The following is a 20,864-nucleotide window of genomic DNA, read 5'->3' on the forward strand; positions in this document are numbered from 1 at the left end:
TTAGAATAAGTAGTCTACATATTAGAATATGTGGTCTACATGTTAGAATACGTGGTCTACATATTAGAATAAGTGGTATACATGTTAAAATAAGTGGCCTACACATTAGAATAAGTGGTCTACATGTTAAAATAAGTGGTCTATACATTAGAATAAGTGGTCTACATGTTATAATAAGTGGTCTACATGTTATAATGAGTGGTCTACATATTAGAATAAGTAGTCTACATATTATAATAAGTGGTCTACATATTAGAATATGTGGTCTACATGTTAGAATAAATGGTCTACATATTATAATAAGTAGTCTACATGTTAGAATAAGTGGTATACATGTTAGAATAAGTGGTCTACATGTTAAAATAAGTGGTATACATGTTAAAATAAGTGGTCTACATATTATAATAAGTGGTCTACATATTAGAATATGTGGTCTACATGTTAGAATAAGTGGTCTACATATTAGAATAAGTAGTATACATGTTAGAATAAGTGGTCTACATATTAGAATAAGTGGTCTACATATTAGAATAAGTAGTCTACATATTAGAATAAGTGGTCTACATATTAGAATAAGTGGTCTACATATTAGAATAAGTAGTCTACATATTAGAATAAGTGGTCTACATATTAGAATAAGTAGTCTACATGTTAGAATAAGTGGTATACATGTTAGAATAAGTGGTCTACATGTTAGAATAAGTGGTCTACATATTAGAATAAGTGGTCTATATGTTAGAATAAGTAGTCTACATATTATAATAAGTTGTCTACATATTATAATATGTGGTATACATGTTATAATAAGTGATCTACATATTAGAATACGTAGTCTACATGTTATAATAAGTGGTCTACATATTAGAATAAGTGGTCTACATGTTAGAATAAGTGTATACATGTTAAAATAAGTGGTATACATGTTAGAATAAGTAGTATGCATGTTAGAATAAGTGGTCTACATGTTAAAATAAGTGGTATACATGTTAGAATAAGTAGTCTACATGTTATAATAAGTGGTATGCATATTAGAATAAATTGTCTACATGTTAGAATAAGTGGTATGTGTGTTAGAATAAGTAGTCTACATGTTATAATAAGTGGTCTACATATTAGAATAAGTGGTCTACATGTTAGAATAAGTGTATACATGTTAAAATAAGTGGTATACATGTTAGAATAAGTAGTATACATGTTAGAATAAGTGGTCTACATGTTAGAATAAGTGGTCTACATGTTAGAATAAGTGGTCTGCATGTTAGAATAAGTGGTCTACATATTATAATAAGTGGTCTACATGTTATAATAAGTGGTCTACATATTAACACTTTAATCGCCGTTGACGCTGGAACACGTCATTCCCCGCCATGCTTATTCTGCCGATGACGCTGGACAGCGTCTTTGATATCAATATTTCAAAAATCTGTGATCGAAATCATATTTCTCCCCCGGAGACATGAGATGTACTGGTGAGCCCCTATCAACTCTCTAACGGTTCAAGAGCGCCATCTGGTGGCCGATCGGCGGATCGCCCAGGGAAGAAACAGGAAGTGGAAGCTCATTGGTGCTCATTTCAATTTGGTCCGATCACTCGGTAATAGTCCCAGGACTCGAGCTGATCACGACGGATAGTGATCCGTTACCAATAACTCGATAAACAACATTATTTGGACGTATATACTATTATACAACCTGGAAATGGATCGGGTATTTCTACATCCCATAATAGAAAAAAATTCTGTTCCACGCTCATCTCCCAACGGCGAGAGGAAGCTACGGTGAGTTTCAGCGTTATTTTTTAATGTCTTCTATACTAACTGCTCTAATGATCATATCACCCACACTAGATGAATGATATAACGTTGCCCACGGAATTATAAACGACCCCCCGCCCATCCGGTCAACATCAGATCATACGTAGTAACTTCTAGAAGTACGTGTAGTTGAAATTTTTTATCTCGCACAGATTCCTACCAAACTGTATTTGATCATCAATATAATGCATTTAGGGCTATAAATCAAGTTCTGGAGAAAGCTGCAGAAAACGATAAAAACATACTTATACTTTAGACCGTATTTTAGTATGAATATGTGAATGAAAAAGTATAACGTTGCTACACCCTGAACAATAGATATAGGACTTTGAATGGGCCATGGTAATGTCAATTTAGCAATACAATTTAAAAAGTTATAGCCCTGCAAAGAAGGGGAACTTCTCCATGTTAAATAGGGCTGGCGAGGGATGGTAAATTATGAATTTAACCCCGGCGATCAAAGTGTTAAGATAAGTGGTCTACATGTTAGAATAAGTGGTCTACATGTTATAATAAGTAGTCTACATATTAGAATAAGTGGTCTACATGTTAGAATAAGTGGTCTACATGTTAGAATAAGTGATCTACATATTAGAATAAGTGGTCTGCATGTTAGAATAAGTGGTCTACATATTATAATAAGTGTTCTACATGTTATAATAAGTGGTCTACATGTTCAAATAAGTGGTGTACATGTTAGAATAAGTGGTCTACGAGGATGACTTCCGGTGGCATGGACTGAACACAGCTTGCGTCGTGTCGCAGCAAACCCTCGAATTATCACTATTTTTGAACCCATAATGAACAGAAACTAAGTTGACTTCACCTCGACATTTATCAGCTCCTTTTATTTTGTAAGCAGATTCTTTCAAAACGATCTAATCGTCCTTGAACAAACACATGTCCACGCGTGCACAAACAAAGTTCACAATGGAGAACGCTGACCTAGCGGTGCTCATGAGAACAATTGTACGAGAAGAACTTGCTACAGGACTCGAAACCAATCTAAAGCCGATCAAGGATCATCTAAACAAAATCCAGCTAAAGGTAACATCATGCCTGGACAAGATTGACTCTCTTGAGACGGCTGCCAACGACACTGATCAAAGGCTGTTACAACTGGAAGCGGAGAATAAATCACTATCTGAGGAAGTTAAATCATTAAAACAGAAGACGGAATCGCTTGAGGACCACAGCAGAAGACTCAACGTGAGAATCTTTGGGCTACCAGAAGGAACAGAACAAGGCAACCCGACACTGTTTGTAAACGAAATGCTGAGCGAACTTTTTGGTCAAGATCTAGGACGTCCACCTCACTTGGTCAATATCGCTCACCGCATCGGAGCAAATAAAGGCAAGACGCGATGCCTAATCGCTAAACTCAACAACTCTGATATAAGACAGACGGTTGTGCATCTTGCCGGTGGGAAAGCTAGAGAGCCAGGCGGGCTACAGTACAAAGGACATAAAATCAGCATCTTCCGTGATGCCACAGCAGACCAACGCAAGCAGCAAGCCTCCTTTGATGAGCTCAGATCACTCTTACGCAAAACAAAACTGCGCTACGGGGTGGCTCACCCTGCTAAGCTGCTCATCACCTTCAAGGATAAGACTCACTCCTTCACCAAAGCATCGGAGGCAATGGACTTCTACACAACCGAGATCAAGCCCACATTAGACGTGGAGGCACACTCATCACCAGCGCCGACCTAGGACGAGACTATCTACTACTGTACATACTGTACACATCATACAGAACACAGGTATGCCCATGGTGGCGCTGTCCACACTGGTCAGCTGAAAATATTGTGAACATTTCAGTCTAACGTGGCCACATGGACTTGGAGTAATATGAAACCCTCTTCTGGTTGGCACTGTTCATGGGTTTAAAAAAAAATATGATAACTTTTCTTTCTAACCATTAGTGCTGCTGTGGATGGTGCTGTTGTCATCATGATTGATGGGGACGTTAATATCACCCATGGCATTACTCTCCTTACCCAATATAACTTGGTATATATATGGTTTATATTATTCATATATTTGTTTTGCTATTATTATTACAATCTATGTTATTAGCGACAGATATAGTGGTAACTGTGCTGGGTGAATTATTACTGCTGGTATCTTTATTTTATTGTATCTTTATTACCAGTAGTGTTGCTGTGGATGGTGCTGTGGTCACCATGACTGATGGGGACGATAGTATTACCATAGCATTACTCTCCTTACCCAATATAATTTACCATAAATTAAAGCAAGAAAGAAAAGGAAAAATAATTGATCTCCCTGTTTCCCTTCCAATTTAGTTTTTTGATAATGCATTGGATAGTTACTAACACAGGGAGACCAATAGAGGGAGCTGTTTGACCAGCTAACATGTCACAACTCTGCAATAGGCAGAAAATGGGAGGTAGGGAGATGGCTATGTGGAATAAGAATACTATTGTATTCTACCCACTCGACCGTCTTCTGGGGGTATAAAGATTTGGATTTGGAGACTCTTTTATTGCATGGGTCAAAATACTATATCTCTGCCCGACATCCTCCATCCTCACTAATAATGATAAATCTGGACCTTTTGACTTGCAACGTGGGGTCCGACAGGGCGATCCGCTTTCTCCCTTACTATTCGACGTTGCTCTGGAGCCCCTCGCGATAGGAATCAGGAGCCACCCCAATATCAGAGGCATTAAGATAGGGGACATGGAAAGCTGGGTGAGCCTTTACGCTAATGACACATTGTTATATCTCTCAGACCCAGAAACCTCTGTTCCTCCCTTGTTAGATTTCATTGAATCATTTGGTAAGCTTTCTGGCTACACAATCAATTGGGGTAAGAGTGAGTTCATGCCTCTCTCGGGCGGCCTGAACTCAGACTTTCTTAAGGCTCTACCATTTAAAGTAGTAAATGACCATTTTTCATATTTAGGACTCCGAATATCTAGAAATCCCAAACTCTTATTTAAACTTAACTATGCTGACATGCTCACAAAGTTAAAACTCAACATAGAGAAGTGGAGGACCCTGCCCTTATCTATGGTGGGGCGTATTAACGCAATCAAGATGGTGTCTCTTCCTAGATTCTTGTATCTATTTCAAAATCTGCCAATCTTCCTCACTGCAGCATTCTTTAAGAAACTAGACTCTATTATTTTCCCATTTGTATGGGGATATAAAACCCATCGCATATCAAAAGGGCATCTGCAGAAGCCAACACAGGAGGGAGGCCTAGGCCTCCCTGCATTCAGGAATTATTATTGGGCAGCCAATGCTAGAGCTTGGACCTATTGGCAGAGGGGACTCTCGGGTGAGACACCATCTAATAATTCCCCCCTGTGGCTAAACATTGAAGCCACAGCAGTAAAAGGCTCTTCTCTCTGTACTTTACTTTTTTCTAAAACAGAATCCCCTCAAAAGCTAATTGGTGACAATTTTATCTTAAGGAACTCACTTAGGATTTTGAATCAGATAAGAGGTGTTCACAAGCCACCAAATGTCTGTATGTATACCCCTATATGTCATAACCACTCCTTTTTGCCATCTCGGACAGATGGGGCGTTTGCTGTCTGGAGGGACAAGGGACTCACGACCCTTGGAGACTTGTACATAGACAAACAGTTTGCATCATTCGACCAACTGAAAACAAAATTTAACATCCCTAACTCCCACTTTTTTCGATATCTCCAAATCAGACACTATGTCAAAGAAAAAATTCCACACTTTGAAACCATGCCAGAGAATTGCCCATTCTATGATCTCCTGAAGCTTCCTCCAGACTCCAGACACCTGATATCTCGCTTTATGTCCCTGTTTTCCACCTCTGTGTCCACTGACCATCTGAGAGATGCCTGGTCCACTGAGTTGAATCTAGAGGTGTCTGAGAACATATGGAATGAAGGTTTGACTAGAATCCAAACTTGCTCGATCAATGCTAGGTACAAATTGATTCAATTTAAAGCCATCCATAGACTCCACTATTCAAAGTCAAGTCAAGTCAAGTCAGTTTTATTTGTATAGCACGTTTACAAATGACTAACAGCCAAACCAAAGTGCTTCACAACATGATAAAAAACACATACAATGCAATAAAATACACTAGAAAAGAGGTCAAGTACAGTACAGTGCAAAGTGCAAAGTGCAATAAAAGAGACAAGAAAATTTGATAAAAATGCAGAGTGACAGCTGACGTCATGTATAGATGCTGGGCTAGCTCTGGTCAAAGGCCAGGGAGAAGAGATGTGTTTTGAGCAAGGATTTAAAAACCTCCAGGCTCTGGGCAGATCTTATGTGGAGGGGGAGGCTGTTCCAGAGTCTGGGGGCAGCAGCAGCAAAGGCTCTATCTCCCCTGGTTTTTAGCCTGGTCCTAGGCACCTCCAGCAGCAGCTGGTCAGCAGACCTTAAGGCTCTGGATGGGGTGGGGTGATGTAGGAGCTCAGCTAGGTACGGTGGAGCCAGCCAAAGACCAAACTACACAGAATTTATCCATCTCTTTCTCCATTATGTGACAGGTGTAAAGTTGCAGAGGGCTCTTTAACACATCTCTTTTGGCTCTGTCCTCATTTACAAAAATTCTGGGGTGAAATATTCCAGTGGTTTTCCAGGGTCTATGGAAAGGACATTCCCCCTGATCCAGAGTTGGCACTCTTTGGGTGTTCAGAGACTGCCTTAAGGTACACGAGGGAGGAACAACAGACACTAATGCTCGGCATGGTAGCTGCAAAAAAAATGATTCTAACCGATTGGAAATCACCTACACCCCCGTGTTTCCAGAAATGGCTCAATGAAATGATCACAATCATACAGATGGAGAGGATCCGCTATTACAGATCCAAAGAGCACAACAGGTTTTCGGACATATGGAGCCCATTCATTGACTATCTGAAGGACAAATAACTGCACTCTGCAGAGACTCACCCCTGTATATCATGTTTGACCTGCACCTTGTAACACCTGGCTATACAACACACTTTAATGCTTTGAGTTAAGTCACACTGTTATTTTATTTTCCTGTCTGGCAGTCCTTTTAGTTTTTTTTTGTTTTGTTATGTCTGTTTATTTTTGTTCTGTCTCCTCCTTTTTGTTTTGTCTGTTCTTGTCTAGTAAACTGAGAAATAAAGTATTTAAAAAAAAGAATAAGTGGTCTACATGTTAGAATAAGTGGTCTACATATTAGAATAAGTGGTTTACATGTTAAGATAAGTGGTATACATGTTATAATATGTGTCTACATGTTCAAATAAGTGGTTTACATGTTAGAATAAGTGGTCTACATGTTAGAATAAGTGTCTACATGTTAAAATAAGTGTCTACTTTATATGTTAGAATAAATGGTAATAGCTCTACATTATGACAGTCATCACTGATATAGAGTCTCTGGTCAGTAACATGGGTCTCCCAGTCCACTCTGCAGTAAACAGAAAATACATGTTCTGGTATCCCGTTCCCACTTTATCCAATCAGGAGACAGAACTCCACACTGATTTAATTTGTTTACAAAAATAAATATTTAATAAATATAATATCTGTTTTAAACTGTTAAATGATCTGCCAGTGCAGTAAGCACATCTGGCTTGGCAAGATTCCTTGAAATATGTAAAACTATCTAGGGTGATCTCTTCTGATTGGATAAAGTGGGAGGATGGGATACCAGAAAATAAAGTATGTTTACTGCAGAGTGGAGGGACTGGGAGACCCATATTACTGACCAAACACTCTATATCAGTGATTTGAACTTATTTGAACAAATAAACACCACTTACAGCACCTTCTAAGCATCAGGGAAATGAAGGAGAAGCAATCCGCTGAAACTCGCTTCACTTTACCAAAGTAGCGACCAGTTGGTCATGGGACGGGTTGCACGCCGTTCCACCAGGTCTGTGAGCAGGAGCATGCAGGAGCACGTGCACGCACATGCACGGATGTGCACGCGCGTGCACACAAGAATGCGCTGCACTTGACTCATGCATGCGACTCATGCGCCCACCCACCTGGCTACTTTGCATAACAATAGCTCAGGTCGTCAGGTGTGTTCAAATACATCCTCAGATACATTCACACAAAACTTGTGAATGAAATGTGTTACATTCCATTCCTAGAGGCAATTAGGCATTGTCTTTATTCGGTGCGCATGCGAGGGAACATTTATGTGCACGTGCCTGGGAGCGCACGTGCACGTAACGTTATTAAAACACAGTGCAACCAGGTATGAAATCACCAACGCACCACTGGCAGCGACGTTTGAATCTCGGATGCACACCGGAGACCAGACTGTGGGGCCTGGAGAGACCGCTGTGACCGAGCTAGGTCTCAGCGCGAAGCGAAAGTGATCGGTCAGGCGCACGCTCCCGGTTATCAGAGCAGAAACACTGTGTAATCATGAACACTGTACACCATCGTTCCCGTTTACCAGAATCTTCTTCCCTCAAAGGTCAAAGAGGTTGTGCCGTCTAACATTGTGTCATGATTTATTTTCTTGCTTACGAATGGAGCAGCAAACCAGACAGGTAAGAGAGAGGACAAAGACAGCGTTCCCCCTCCTCGGTCCCTTTCTCCCTAGAGCAAACACACACAGCTTGCTTTAACCTTTAATGTAGCCCAGTGTAAACAAGTCTTTTACAATCACAAAATACAATAAAAACATAGTATTTAGCTGTTGTCTGTCGTCTACCTGCATCGAGAGATGAGTCGATCGGCCAAAATAATTAAAACTTGTTTCTAGTTTTAATATTTTGGTGTTACCGCTAACCATTTGTTTGTTTTGGATTGAGGATTGGGACTTTAATTCCCATTAGATTACAATCAAATCCTCTATCAAACTTCATTCGATAGACATGCCTTAGTTTGAACAACATAGTAGTCTAAAGATTCACTTTCCCAAATGACATGTCATCCATGGTGGTGGGTTTGTGCGATCATCCAAAAATATCACATATGTATTGATAAAACTGTGTCTGGGGAGGGTGTAGACTACCACATGCTGCCCTACTGTCGGTCTGGGGAGGGTGTAGACTACCACATGCTGCCCTACTGTCGGTCTGGGGAGGGTGTAGACTACCACATGCTGCCCTACTGTCGGTCTGGGGAGGGTGTAGACTACCACATGCTGCCCTACTGTCGGTCTGGGGAGGGTGTAGACTACCACATGCTGCCCTACTGTCGGTCTGGGGAGGGTGTAGACTACCACATGCTGCCCTACTGTCGGTCTGGGGAGGGTGTAGACTACCACATGCTGCCCTACTGTCGGTCTGGGGAGGGTGTAGACTACCACATGCTGCCCTACTGTCAGTCTGGGGAGGGTGTAGACTACCACATGCTGCCCTACTGTCAGTCTGGGGAGGGTGTAGACTACCACATGATGCCCTACTGTCGGTCTGGGCAGGGTGTAGACTACCAACTGCTGCCCTACTGTCGGTCTGGGGAGGGTGTAGACTATCACATGCTGCCCTACTGTCGGTCTGGGGAGGGTGTAGACTACCACATGCTGCCCTACTGTCGGTCTGGGGAGGGTGTAGACTACCACATGCTGCCCTACTGTCGGTCTGGGCAGGGTGTAGACTACCACATGCTGCCCTACTGTCGGTCTGGGGAGGGTGTAGACTACCACATGCTGCCCTACTGTCGGTCTGGGCAGGGTGTAGACTACCACATGCTGCCCTACTGTCGGTCTGGGGAGGGTGTAGACTACCACATGATGCCCTACTGTCGGTCTGGGGAGGGTGTAGACTACCACATGATGCCCTACTGTCGGTCTGGGGAGGGTGTAGACCAGTGGTGCCCAACCAGTCGACCGCGATCGACAGGTAGATCGTGGGCTGATTTCAAGTAGATCTCAATTAATAAAATTTGATTATAAAAAGAAAAGATTTAAAAAAAAAAAAAATGAACTGTGCCTCTCTTTGTAACTACAACAAGCAATGCTGTTTGTTATTTAAGATGAGGTCGGACTCGGCACTGACAGATTTGTGTTCATTATGCTGCTTTTATAAAGCCTCAAATGACGGCTTACAATATTTCATGAAAGCAATGTGTTTTGTTTGTCTAAGATTTAAAAAGGTTTAAACTTTACAGCACTGACAAAGTTGAACAAAGTGCTGTACAAGTCCCACAACATGCCATATGCCATATAATATGTTCTGTCATGTGCATATTGAATGGGTATTACTAATACTATTAATACTAATACTAGCCGAGAGTAGGTAACATTTTGGCTGGTAGCTCTCGTCTAGGTGGTAAATTAAAAAGTAGATCTTGGTTCAAAAAAGGTTGGGCACCCCTGGTGTAGACTACCACTTGCTGCCCTACTGTCGGTCTGGGGAGGGTGTAGACTACCACATGCTGCCCTTCTGTCGGTCTGGGGAGGGTGTAGACTACCACATGCTGCCTTACTGTCGGTCTGGAGAGGGTGTAGACTACCACATGCTGCCCTACTGTCAGTCTGGGGAGGGTGTAGACTACCACATGCTGCCCTACTGTCGGTCTGGGGAGGGTGTAGAGTGCCTAGATGCTACTTACTTAAAAAAGAAATTGCCATTATTGGGATCAATTGGGGTCAATATCCTACACTGTAAAAAAGAAAACTATAAAAATACCAGTAAATGTCTGGCAGCAACGGTTGCCAAATACTTACTGTCAAATTACAGTCAAATCAAATAACTTTACAGATTACAACCTTTATGTAATGGTTAAAATGTTTCACAAAAGGTAATTTACTGTATTTTAGGGCATTTACAGTTAAAGTAGAAAAACAAAACTAATCTGTAAAATAATACAGTGAATTTCCCAGTGAATAAAAAAAAAAGGCTAAATAGGAGAAGAACACATTCAAACTAGAATAACATCCCAGCAATAAGTGTGAAACGGCCTCTCCCTCTGCAGGAAAAGAGCAGAGTCTGAAGCCAGGAAGGGGAGCCTCCCGAACAGCAAAGAGATGCCCTCCCACCACCCCACGGACCCTGTGGAGCTCCGGCGCCTCAACTTCCAGACGCCCGGTAAGAATGTCACATGGTCGAGTCCGGTCCTATATCTCAAACCCGCCCTAATTTCTCGATTCTCCTCCGTGATCGCGACTGATCACAGTGATCACAAAAGGTGTGTGGCGAGGGAAGCAGCGGTTGTGATGGGACGGAGGGTTGGGGTTTGAGACGCAGGTCGGGCGCACAGCTCCGCTTGTGCAATTAATTGCTCAATTTACATTTACATTTACATTTAGTCATTTAGCTGACGCTTTTATCCAAAGCGACTTACAAGTTCTGTACGACAAGCCATCAGGAAGGGCACAACTCTATCAGCTGAGCAACAATGTTCATCAAAGTGTTGAGTGCTTCAGTGTAGGTTAGTTTATTAGGACAAGTGCATGACAGTACGGTTAGTTAGGGTTAGATTTTTTTTTTTTTTTAGATTTTTTTTTTAAATTCAGATAATGGTTGAAGAAGTGCGTCTTTAGTCGACGGCGAAAGATTGGACGTGATTCGGCTGTCCTACCAATGACTGTAGGAAAAGAAGATGCATATGTCATTTCGATGAATATGTTTTTCAATACACCCATATTGTGACTTATTCGGCCAAGTTGAAGTCGTGTTCTCATTCAAATCATAACGCTTGCTCGTGCAAAACCACTGTCCGTTACACTTCAATGTGACATCATCTCGTCCCCGGCCCCCTGTTCCCATCACCGTCGCCATGACGATCACAGCGCTAAGTGAGTTAGCGATGTAGATAACGCGGACAGGTGGCTTTAGTGAAGTCACAGGGCGGTCGTCCCTGACAACCCCCCACCCCCCCCACCCCCCCCCTGGAAACAGCTTAGCGTGGAGAGAGGGAGGAGAGAGAGAGAGAGAGAGAGAGAGAGAGAGAGCGTCGCAGCAGAAATGCAAGCTTCACACCTCCGTGGCAGCCTGCATCATCCCGTACGCTAAGGTCACCCAGGTCACTGGGACCTGTCACACTTACTCAAGAGGAGTACGACACGACTGGGATGACATCCTGGTGTGTGTGTGTGTGTGTGTGTGTGTGTGTGTGTGTGTGTGTGTGTGTGTGTGTGTGTGTGTGTGTGTGTGTGTGTGTGTGTGTGTGTGTGTGTGTGTGTGTGTGTGTGTGTGTGTGTGTGTGTGTGTGTGTGTGTGTGTGTGTGTGTGTGTGTGTGTGTGTGTGTGTGTGTGTGTGTGTGTGTGTGTGTGTGTGTGTGTGTGTATCTGTGTGTGTGGGAGCCCCAGGCCCAAGCTGATGAGGACCTCGAAAAAATATCGCGATCGCGATTCATAGACCTATGCAATCTCATTTCTAAGTTATGATGATTTTCTTTTTTTACTTTTTACTTTACTTTTTAAATGATTTTATTGAAAAAATAAGAATCGCGAGAGAATCGTGATCTCAATTCTTAGAGAGAAAAATCGTGATTCACATTTTAGCAAGAACCGCCCTCAGCCCTAATCTCTACCTCCTCCTGAGAGAGAGAGAGAGAGAGAGAGAGAGACACACACATCTCTACCTCCTCCTGAGAGAGAGAGAGAGAGAGAGAGAGAGAGAGAGACACGCCGCACATCTCTACCTCCTCCTGAGAGAGAGAGAGAGAGAGAGAGACACACATCTCTACCTCCTCCTGAGAGAGAGAGAGAGAGAGAGAGACGCCACACATCTCTACCTCCTCCTGAGAGAGAGAGAGAGAGAGAGAGAGAGAGAGAGAGAGAGACGCCACACATCTCTACCTCCTCCTGAGAGAGAGAGAGAGAGAGAGACACACATCTCTACCTCCTCCTGAGAGAGAGAGAGAGAGAGACACACATCTCTACCTCCTCCTGAGAGAGAGAGAGAGAGAGAGACACACCACACATCTCTACCTCCTCCTGAGAGAGAGAGAGAGAGAGAGAGACACACATCTCTACCTCCTCCTGAGAGAGAGAGAGAGAGAGAGAGAGAGAGACTCTCGTCTGCTGTTTGAGTTTTTCCAGGTGCTTTTGGGACAGGTGTTCAGAGGCTGCCAATAATGTTGTAATATCAAAGCCATATTTTTCAGTGTCAGCCGTGTGAAAGGAGAAAGAATTATCCCTGCAGGCTCATTTTCGGAAAAAGGATTATGCATATTTATATATATATATATATATATATATATATATAATATAAAAAAAAAAGCCTCTTCAATGACTTTGGAGCCATTACTGGCTATTCCAGTCTGGCAGAGAGGGGTGTTTTTCAGAGTAATCGCAGCCACACTCTGCGTTTCAGACCTCTTTCTCAACCCATTTTTTTTTTAATACAACCCTTTCTGACAACCGTTATCCGTCCCTCTCGGATTTTTTGTGTCCTGTGTTGACGCCAACCTCTCGAGCCGTGAAGAGGTGCTACATTAGACCAGTGTCCCTGGCTCCCAACCTCTCCGCCCCCCTCGACTTCCACATTTCCATCTTGAGGATGCTTGAGGTCTGAGCAGCGCAGCGTAGGCAGAGAGGCTACTTTTATTTTGGCCAGCGCGCTGGGGGGAATGGACCTCGAGTGGATCCCGCGCATCTTTTCGGAGGAGGACGTGAGAGAGAGCGGGCCGGGAGAACGAGTGGCCCCTGCGCTTTTTCCATTAGCTAATGTCCACTTGTGTTCTCGTCGAAAGATGAAACGCTATGGGCGAGTCGCAAAACGACCGACGTTTTCCGCAATTATGGAAAAAAAAACCTGGCTATCTGGAGCAGGCGACGGGAGCACTTTTGTGTTGTCACCAACTGCGGCCCAAGAGGTGTCCTCAATCAGCGCTTTCACAAAGCCTCTCACACACACCTACACACACACACATACCCCTGCCCCTTTCATCTCGCCCTAGATGTCGGGCTCCCTGAAACACCTGACATGGCACATACAGTACGTCTGCTGACATTCACGCTTGACAATGTCAATTCTACCTCGTCAAAGTCGAACAAAACTTTTGGCAAATTGCAAGGTGGGAAACTTCAGTGGACGGTGCCGCGTTGTCAGCAGTCAGCGTTTTTCGGGCGGACCCGACGCCAGGCGGAACCCCCGTGGATGCTCGGTTCTGGCCCTGTAAATGTTTCAGAACTCTCTGCAATGCCATTTTCCTTTTGTTAACTGTTTTCTCTGTTCCTGTAAAGAAAAACGAAACTAAGCATGGTGGCATATAGACAAGCTTCTAGCATGTTGACCTGTGTGTTACTAACTGTTCTATGTCCCATGTAGAATACATGTAGCCATTCACTGTGTGTGTGTAGAACTAGTACTTGTCGCATTTTTTTTCTTCAAACTGTTTCTACCCTCTTTGTTCTGGAAAGACTAGTGCTAGTCATCGTTCTGCGACCCTTTTATTTACACCGCCGTTTCCTCCACAGGTTCAAGTGCGCCCGGTTACCCCGGTAGCCTCCATTCGTCAAGTTAGTTGGTCTCGTTTACGCATTTGACATATCTTTGTTTTTCTTTTTGTTTGTTTTAGCTTTTATTTTTTTTATTTTTTCTCCTCTCTTTTCCTTTTTTCTCTGCTTAGCCTTGTACCCCCCCCCCCCCACTCCTCCTTCACCACCACCCCCATCTAATTCACCCGGTGTAAATGACACGTCATCACAGGAGGCGGGAGTTTGAAATGACAAGCCTAATAATATGTCATCACTCAAAGCAGACGTCAACATCTGGCCTAACTTTTATTTCATTTAAAAAAAAATTCGATTGGTTCTTTGTGTTTTGTCCGTTTTGTTTGTCTTCTGTCTTGTTCCGTGTCTTGTCGGTCACGCTAACTATATACCCGCCGTGCTCAAGCTTTCGGTGTGAATAACATTCTTCTCTCAACCAATAGGGAGGGTCCCAGAGGGCGGGATAAAGTGTGCTCGGTGACTTCTCATTGGCTTCTGTGTCCATATCCTCTCTCTATGAGCATGCCCACTGCTTTGAGTGACCAAACTATAGCCTAACCACTTCTCCATCCTCCCCCCTGTTACACACACACATGCCGCTTCTCTAATGAATCACCGCTGGCTTGTATGCTCTCGGGTGGTGCCATCCACCCCCCCGACCCACCCCCCCCCCCCCCTCGTTGACCCTCTGGTCCGTCTGATTGACAGGCATGGCCAGTCACCCTCCCATCCCCATCCTGGACCTGGCGGATCACCTGGAGCGTCTGAAAGCCAACGACAACCTGAAGTTCTCGCAGGAGTACGAGGTAAGGGCGACAGATTAGGTCACTTTGGACACATTGGTGCCGTTATACCAGTAGTGTGACTGGGCCTACAGACCCTCATCTTTGTTTACACTGTTTATTTTTTCTCATATTCTTATATTAGGATCCAATTCTATGGCCTATATTTATGTATTTCTACTGTTACCCTGCCCATACCTGCACCTCCCCTCCCCCATGCTTCCCAAGGGATCAATAAAGGAATATATTATCTTATCATATCTTATATGAAAAGTCACAAAGAACTTCAATGGCGTTCTATCTGTAGAACTAAATGTGTTTCATCTTTTTTCACTTTCTTTTTTTTTATCTACTTTTTCTCCCCATTTTCTATTTTTCTCCCATCCCAATTTTGTATTATCCAATTCTTCCCTCCCCTGTCTCGAACATTGCTAGACTATGCCTCCCACTGGTCGGCTGCAATGTGGACCAAGCCTTGCATCGCGTGTCCCCTCCAGTACACGAGGAGGCAGCCGTCGCATCTTTTCACCTGTACAGCGCAATCTCTCAGTGGCGAGGAGTAACGCGTGGGAGGCTCACGCTGCCCCCGATACTTCCTGATTCTGCTGTACAGGCGCACCAACCGACCTGTTGGAGTCACTGTCCACAACGTCCGATCCCCACCCACCGGCTTTCCCACCCCCTAATACTGCCAATTGTATTAGTATGAACGGCCAGCCAAGCCGGAAGCAACGCAGAGAGCTGGGCTCGAACCCAGCATCTCCTGTGTTAGTGGCGAGCGCCTTGCCCACTGCACCACTTAGCCGCTCTATCTTTTTTCACTTTTTGAGCCATTTACCTTGAACACGATGTGATCATCATCGATGTCACGGTTCACCCTCCCAACACATGGGGGCAGCGTCTCCGGTGGGTCGTGAATGATGCTGATCTGACTCCATTGCCAAAACATCGTCCAACAAACACCACGCAGTCCTTTCAGACGACGACCGTCATGTCAGCCACGTGTCACTGTCCTGTCAGCTGGGCGTCACTGTCCTGTCAGCCGGGCGTCACTGTCCTGTCAGCCGGGCGTCACTGTCCTGTCAGCTGGGCATCACTGTCCTGTCAGCTGGGCATCACTGTCCTGTCAGCTGGGCATCACTGTCCTGTCAGCCGGGCGTCACTGTCCTGTCAGCCGGGCGTCACTGTCCTGTCAGCTGGGCATCACTGTCCTGTCAGCTGGGTGTCACTGTCCTGTCAGCTGGGCATCACTGTCCTGTCAGCTGGGCATCACTGTCCTGTCAGCTGGGCATCACTGTCCTGTCAGCTGGGCATCACTGTCCTGTCAGCCGGGCGTCACTGTCCTGTCAGCCGGGCGTCACTGTCCTGTCAGCCGGGCGTCACTGTCCTGTCAGCCGGGCATCACTGTCCTGTCAGCCGGGCATCACTGTCCTGTCAGCTGGGTGTCACTGTCCTGTCAGCCGGGCGTCACTGTCCTGTCAGCCGGGCATCACTGTCCTGTCAGCTGGGCATCACTGTCCTGTCAGCCGGGCGTCACTGTCAGCCACGCGGCCTCGCCCACAGTCTCGCCATGTAATGATATTTTCCTGGAAGCCATAATCCCATCATTACCCCCCCTGTCACTGCCAGGCCCACCGCACCGCACCGCTGCTCAAGTAAGCCGCTGGCAGCCGGCCTCGGTGGGTTGGCGCGTATAGGGGGGGGGGGGGTTTGGGATTGGCACAAGATCAATTCAGATCAGAACGGAGAGAACCTGTTCGCCAGACACACACCCGGAGAGAGATCATCTCGGGATGTCTCTCAATTTTTCCCGGCGGCAAAGTGAAAATGAAACATTTATCTAACCGGAGTGGACATGAAAGACCTACAGTACGCGGACCGTAATCTGGATGGCAATCGTTTTGTATCGTTTCATTTAGCCACTCTAGTAAAGGTCAGCATCTCGGCAAGGCGCCGTAATCTTATTAGCCGAGGTGGCTGTCGGGGGGGGGGGGGGGGGGTCTGGGTCTGCAGGCAGTGTCTCCATGACTACTGGAAGTGGGGTAGTCGTTGCTGCCTTGCCTTGGGGGGGGGGGGGGGGACACACATCCCATTTCTGAGCTTTCAATCAAGCGGGCATCATGATATGAGTCTGTGGTGGCTTGATTGATTATTTTTTAGTAGATGGGGTCTAAGTTCCCACCATCCCCCCCCCCCATAGTCAGTCTACAAGTCACAGTTAACCCTTTCACTACCACACTACATACGGTTAACCGTCTGTAGTGTGGTAGTGAAAGGGTTAAGCGGCTGTATTGTGGTAGTGAAAGGGTTAACATTATGTAGTGTCGCAGTGAAAGGGTTAACCTCATGTAGTGTTTCAGTGAAATTGTTAACCTTCTGTAGTGTGGTAGTGAAAGGGTTAACCGTATGTAGTGTCGCAGTGAAAGGGTTAACCTAATGTAGTGTTGCAGTGAAATGGTTAACCGTCTGTAGTGTGGTAGTGAAAGGGTTAACCTCATGTAGTGTCACAGTGAAATGGTTAACCTTCTGTAGTGTGGTAGTGAAAGGGTTAACCTTCTGTAGTGTGATAGTTAAAGGGTTAACCGTATGTAGTGTGGTAGTGAAATAGTTAACATTATGTTGTGTGGTAGTGAAGGGTTAACCGTCTGTAGTGTGGTAGTGAAAGGTTAACCTTATGTAGTGTGGTAGTGAAAGGTTAACCTTCTGTAGTGTGGTAGTGAACGTGTTAACATTCTGTAGTGTGGTAGTGAAAGGTTAACCTTCTGTAGTGTGGTAGTGAAAGGTTAACATGCTGTAGTGTGGTAGTGAAAGGTTAACCTTCTGTAGTGTGGTAGTGAAAGGTTAACCTTCTGTAGTGTGGTAGTGAAAGGTTAACCGTCTGTAGTGTGGTAGTGAAAGGTTAACCTTCTGTAGTATGGTAGTGAAATGTTAACCTTATGTAGTGTGGTAGTGAAAGGGTTAACCGTCTGTAGTGTGGTAGTGAAAGGTTAACCTTCTGTAGTGTGGTAGTGAAAGGTTAACCTGCTGTAGTGTGGTAGTGAAAGGTTAACCTCCTGTAGTGTGGTAGTGAAAGGTTAACCTTCTGTAGTGTGGTAGTGACAGGGTTAACAGTATGTAGTGTGGTAGTGAAAGGTTAACCTTCTGTAGTGTGGTAGTGAAAGGGTTAACCTTATGTAGTGTGGTAGTGAGAGGTTAACCTTATGTAGTGTCACAGTGAAAGGGTTAACTGTATGTAGTGTGGCAGTGAAATGGTTAACCTTATGTAGTGTGGTAGTGAAAGGGTTAAGTAGTGAAAGGGTTAAATACCTGCAGGATGCCAATAGATCCAATAGGGGCCACACTAGTGTTGTAAAAAATATCGATTTTTTTATACATATCGATTCTGAATATTTAAAACAGTTTCAATACTAATTTCCCGCAATATCGATACTTTCTGCACTATCGATTAAAAAATAAATAAATACTTTTTTTACAAAAAGTGATGTTTGGTGAAAGTTAGATTTGCACGTTATTAATCCCAATAGGGAAATTAATTCTTGTTTGATGATCAAGAGGCACCTTTTTATTTGTTTTAAGTGAAGTTTGGTGAAAAAGCAAGTTATTGCACTATTAATCCCAATAGGGACATTCATCTTTGTTTGATCAAGAGTAACCTTTTGGGAGGTGTCGTGGTTACTTCCTGGTCTATAGGGAGGTGTCGCGGTTACTTCCTGGTCTATAGGGAGGTGTTGTGGTTACTTCCTGGTATAATAGGGAAGTGTTGTGGTTACTTCCTGGTCTATAGGGAGGTTTTGTGGTTACTTCCTGGTTTATAGGGAGGTTTTGTGGTTACTTCCTGGTATATAGGGAGGTGTAGTGGTTACTTCCTGGTCTATAGGGAGGTGTAGTGGTTACTTCCTGGTCTATAGGGAGGTGTCCACCTCGCTTGAAATTGCAATGTATTTCCAATGGACACATTTCTAAATCGTCTCGTTTTAAAACAAATAAAGCATGAACATTGGCACGGTGTACCTTTCTGTGTGTATCCATCCACAATCTATAGCTCAACAAGAAAGATTTCGCAATTAATCGTAAAATAATTACGTATCATTTTATTTCAACCAAAAATGCGTAAACAATAATGTTAGTGATAGAAGGGAACTCATTTTGTGCAAAAATGGAAAGCTTGGCAATGTGCATGAGGCAGAATTATTACAATAGCCGATAATACTGTGGGGCGGCGTGGCTCAGGGGTAGAGCGGGTCGTCCAATGATCGAAGGGTTGGTGGTTCGAATCCCGCTCAAGCCCACGTCCATCACACTGCCGTTGTGTCCTTGGGCAAGACACTTAACCTACTTGCCTCGTATGAATGTGTATGAATGTGTATGCATGTGAATGAATGTTGGTGGTGGTCGGAGGGGCCATAGGCGATGATTATTCGCCACGCTTCCGTGAGTCTGCCTCAGGGCAGCTCTGGCTGCAATTGTAGCTTACCACCACCGGTATGACTGTGTATGAACGAATAATGGACTCTGTAAGCGATCTGGGGTGTCACGAAGAGCGCTATATAAATCCAATCCATTATTATTATTAATACATTTTCCCAATGATAAATCCCTATCCCTACGGGTGGACCGCACGGGAAACTAAAGTGACGTCAGACTACACCTCCTTACAAAATATACAAATATGTATATAAATTAGAGCTGGGCATAGATTAATTTTTTTAATCTAGATTAATCTACCTGCAATCCTGGAATTAATCTAGATTAATCTAGATTAAAATGGCTAAAAAAAAAAAAAGTCTGTCGAAGGTGTTCAAAATAGGTGTGTTCTACCCAAATAATGACCAGAGGAGGAGATTTATCCTCTCCTCTTCATCTGAGGAGTCACTAGCTGTTCTATCTCCTTGTTCAACAGCATGAACATGTCTCTTCTTTTTGTAATTTCCAGTGTTTCTTTTAAAACCAGATTTATCGTAATTTTCTGTGCCCTTCCTTTGATGCCATTAACATTGTTACACTGATATTGACAGCTCTCTCCAGTGTCAAATCACTCTCTGTCAGTAGTTTCTTCTGTGAACCTTCATTTCTTAATCCACAGACAAACCTGTCTCTCAATGTGTCTTTTAGTGAATCTCTAAATTCACAATGCTGCTGACTGGTTGCTCACACACAGACTGCTGCAGAAGCAGGTTTCTCAACAAATTCAGTGCAAGCTCAGTGTAACAGTTCCATGAATGAATGAATGAATGAAAACGTTATTTAACAGATTGCAGAATGGGTACAATACAGTACGGCTCAATACATACAATTGTTAAGGGGATGCAGACCAGAGAAAGACGTTTGTCTTGTTTACATCAGGGTCCCCCATTTTCATTTATTTGCTCCACATTGTCATTAGCCCCTTTCGTGACTGTGATGCACTGAGTGAATCCACAGTCACTTGCTCCTCAATAGGAAACCAACCTAGATTTACCATGAAGGACTGGTTCTGGCCGAACCGTTCGTTATACAAGAATCACAGAGAAATTACAAAGGTACTCACAGTTGCACGAGGATTTCGGACAGAGATAAGGGATGGTGCGCATGCGCTAGCTGTGATCACCCAACGGCGGAAATAATGCCGTTTTGAGCAGTTTATAAAAATTATTTAAAATGTTTATTAGCAACGCAGAGCTTTCAAACCATCCCGTATCTCTGTCCGAAACCCTTGTGCAACTGTGAGCACCTTTGAAACGTCTCTGTGATTCTTGTATAACGAACGGTTCAGCCAGAACCAGTCCTTCATGGTAAATCTAGGTTAGTTTCCTATTGAGGAGCAAGTGACTGTGGATTCACTCTGTGCATCACAGTCACGAAAGGGGCTACATTGTCATCAAACGGTCCAATATTTCCAATAACCCAAGCCATTTCTGTTGTAAACACTCACGATAGTCCAGTCG

At 43.9% G+C, this 20,864-nt stretch overlaps 1 protein-coding gene across 1 annotated transcript in view; it reads left to right on the plus strand.

Moving 5' to 3' along the window:
- Nucleotides 1-3,579: 3,579 nt before the first annotated feature.
- The window catches only part of LOC311248639 (receptor-type tyrosine-protein phosphatase delta-like), a gene marked incomplete at both ends in the record, with an annotated part of 60,843 nt that continues 43,558 nt past the window's right edge, over nucleotides 3,580-20,864 (plus strand). The window contains 5 exons of the mRNA XM_084339493.1: nucleotides 3,580-3,606; nucleotides 6,408-6,487; nucleotides 10,692-10,804; nucleotides 14,144-14,185; nucleotides 14,867-14,964. Of these exons, the coding sequence (XP_084195619.1) occupies nucleotides 3,580-3,606; nucleotides 6,408-6,487; nucleotides 10,692-10,804; nucleotides 14,144-14,185; nucleotides 14,867-14,964 (360 nt within the window). The remainder of the gene's footprint in view (nucleotides 3,607-6,407; nucleotides 6,488-10,691; nucleotides 10,805-14,143; nucleotides 14,186-14,866; nucleotides 14,965-20,864) is intronic.

Source organism: Notolepis coatsorum (genome assembly GCF_963971535.1).
Source record: "Notolepis coatsorum genome assembly, contig: SCAFFOLD_988, whole genome shotgun sequence".
In the NCBI taxonomy this organism is placed as follows: domain Eukaryota; kingdom Metazoa; phylum Chordata; class Actinopteri; order Aulopiformes; family Paralepididae; genus Notolepis; species Notolepis coatsorum.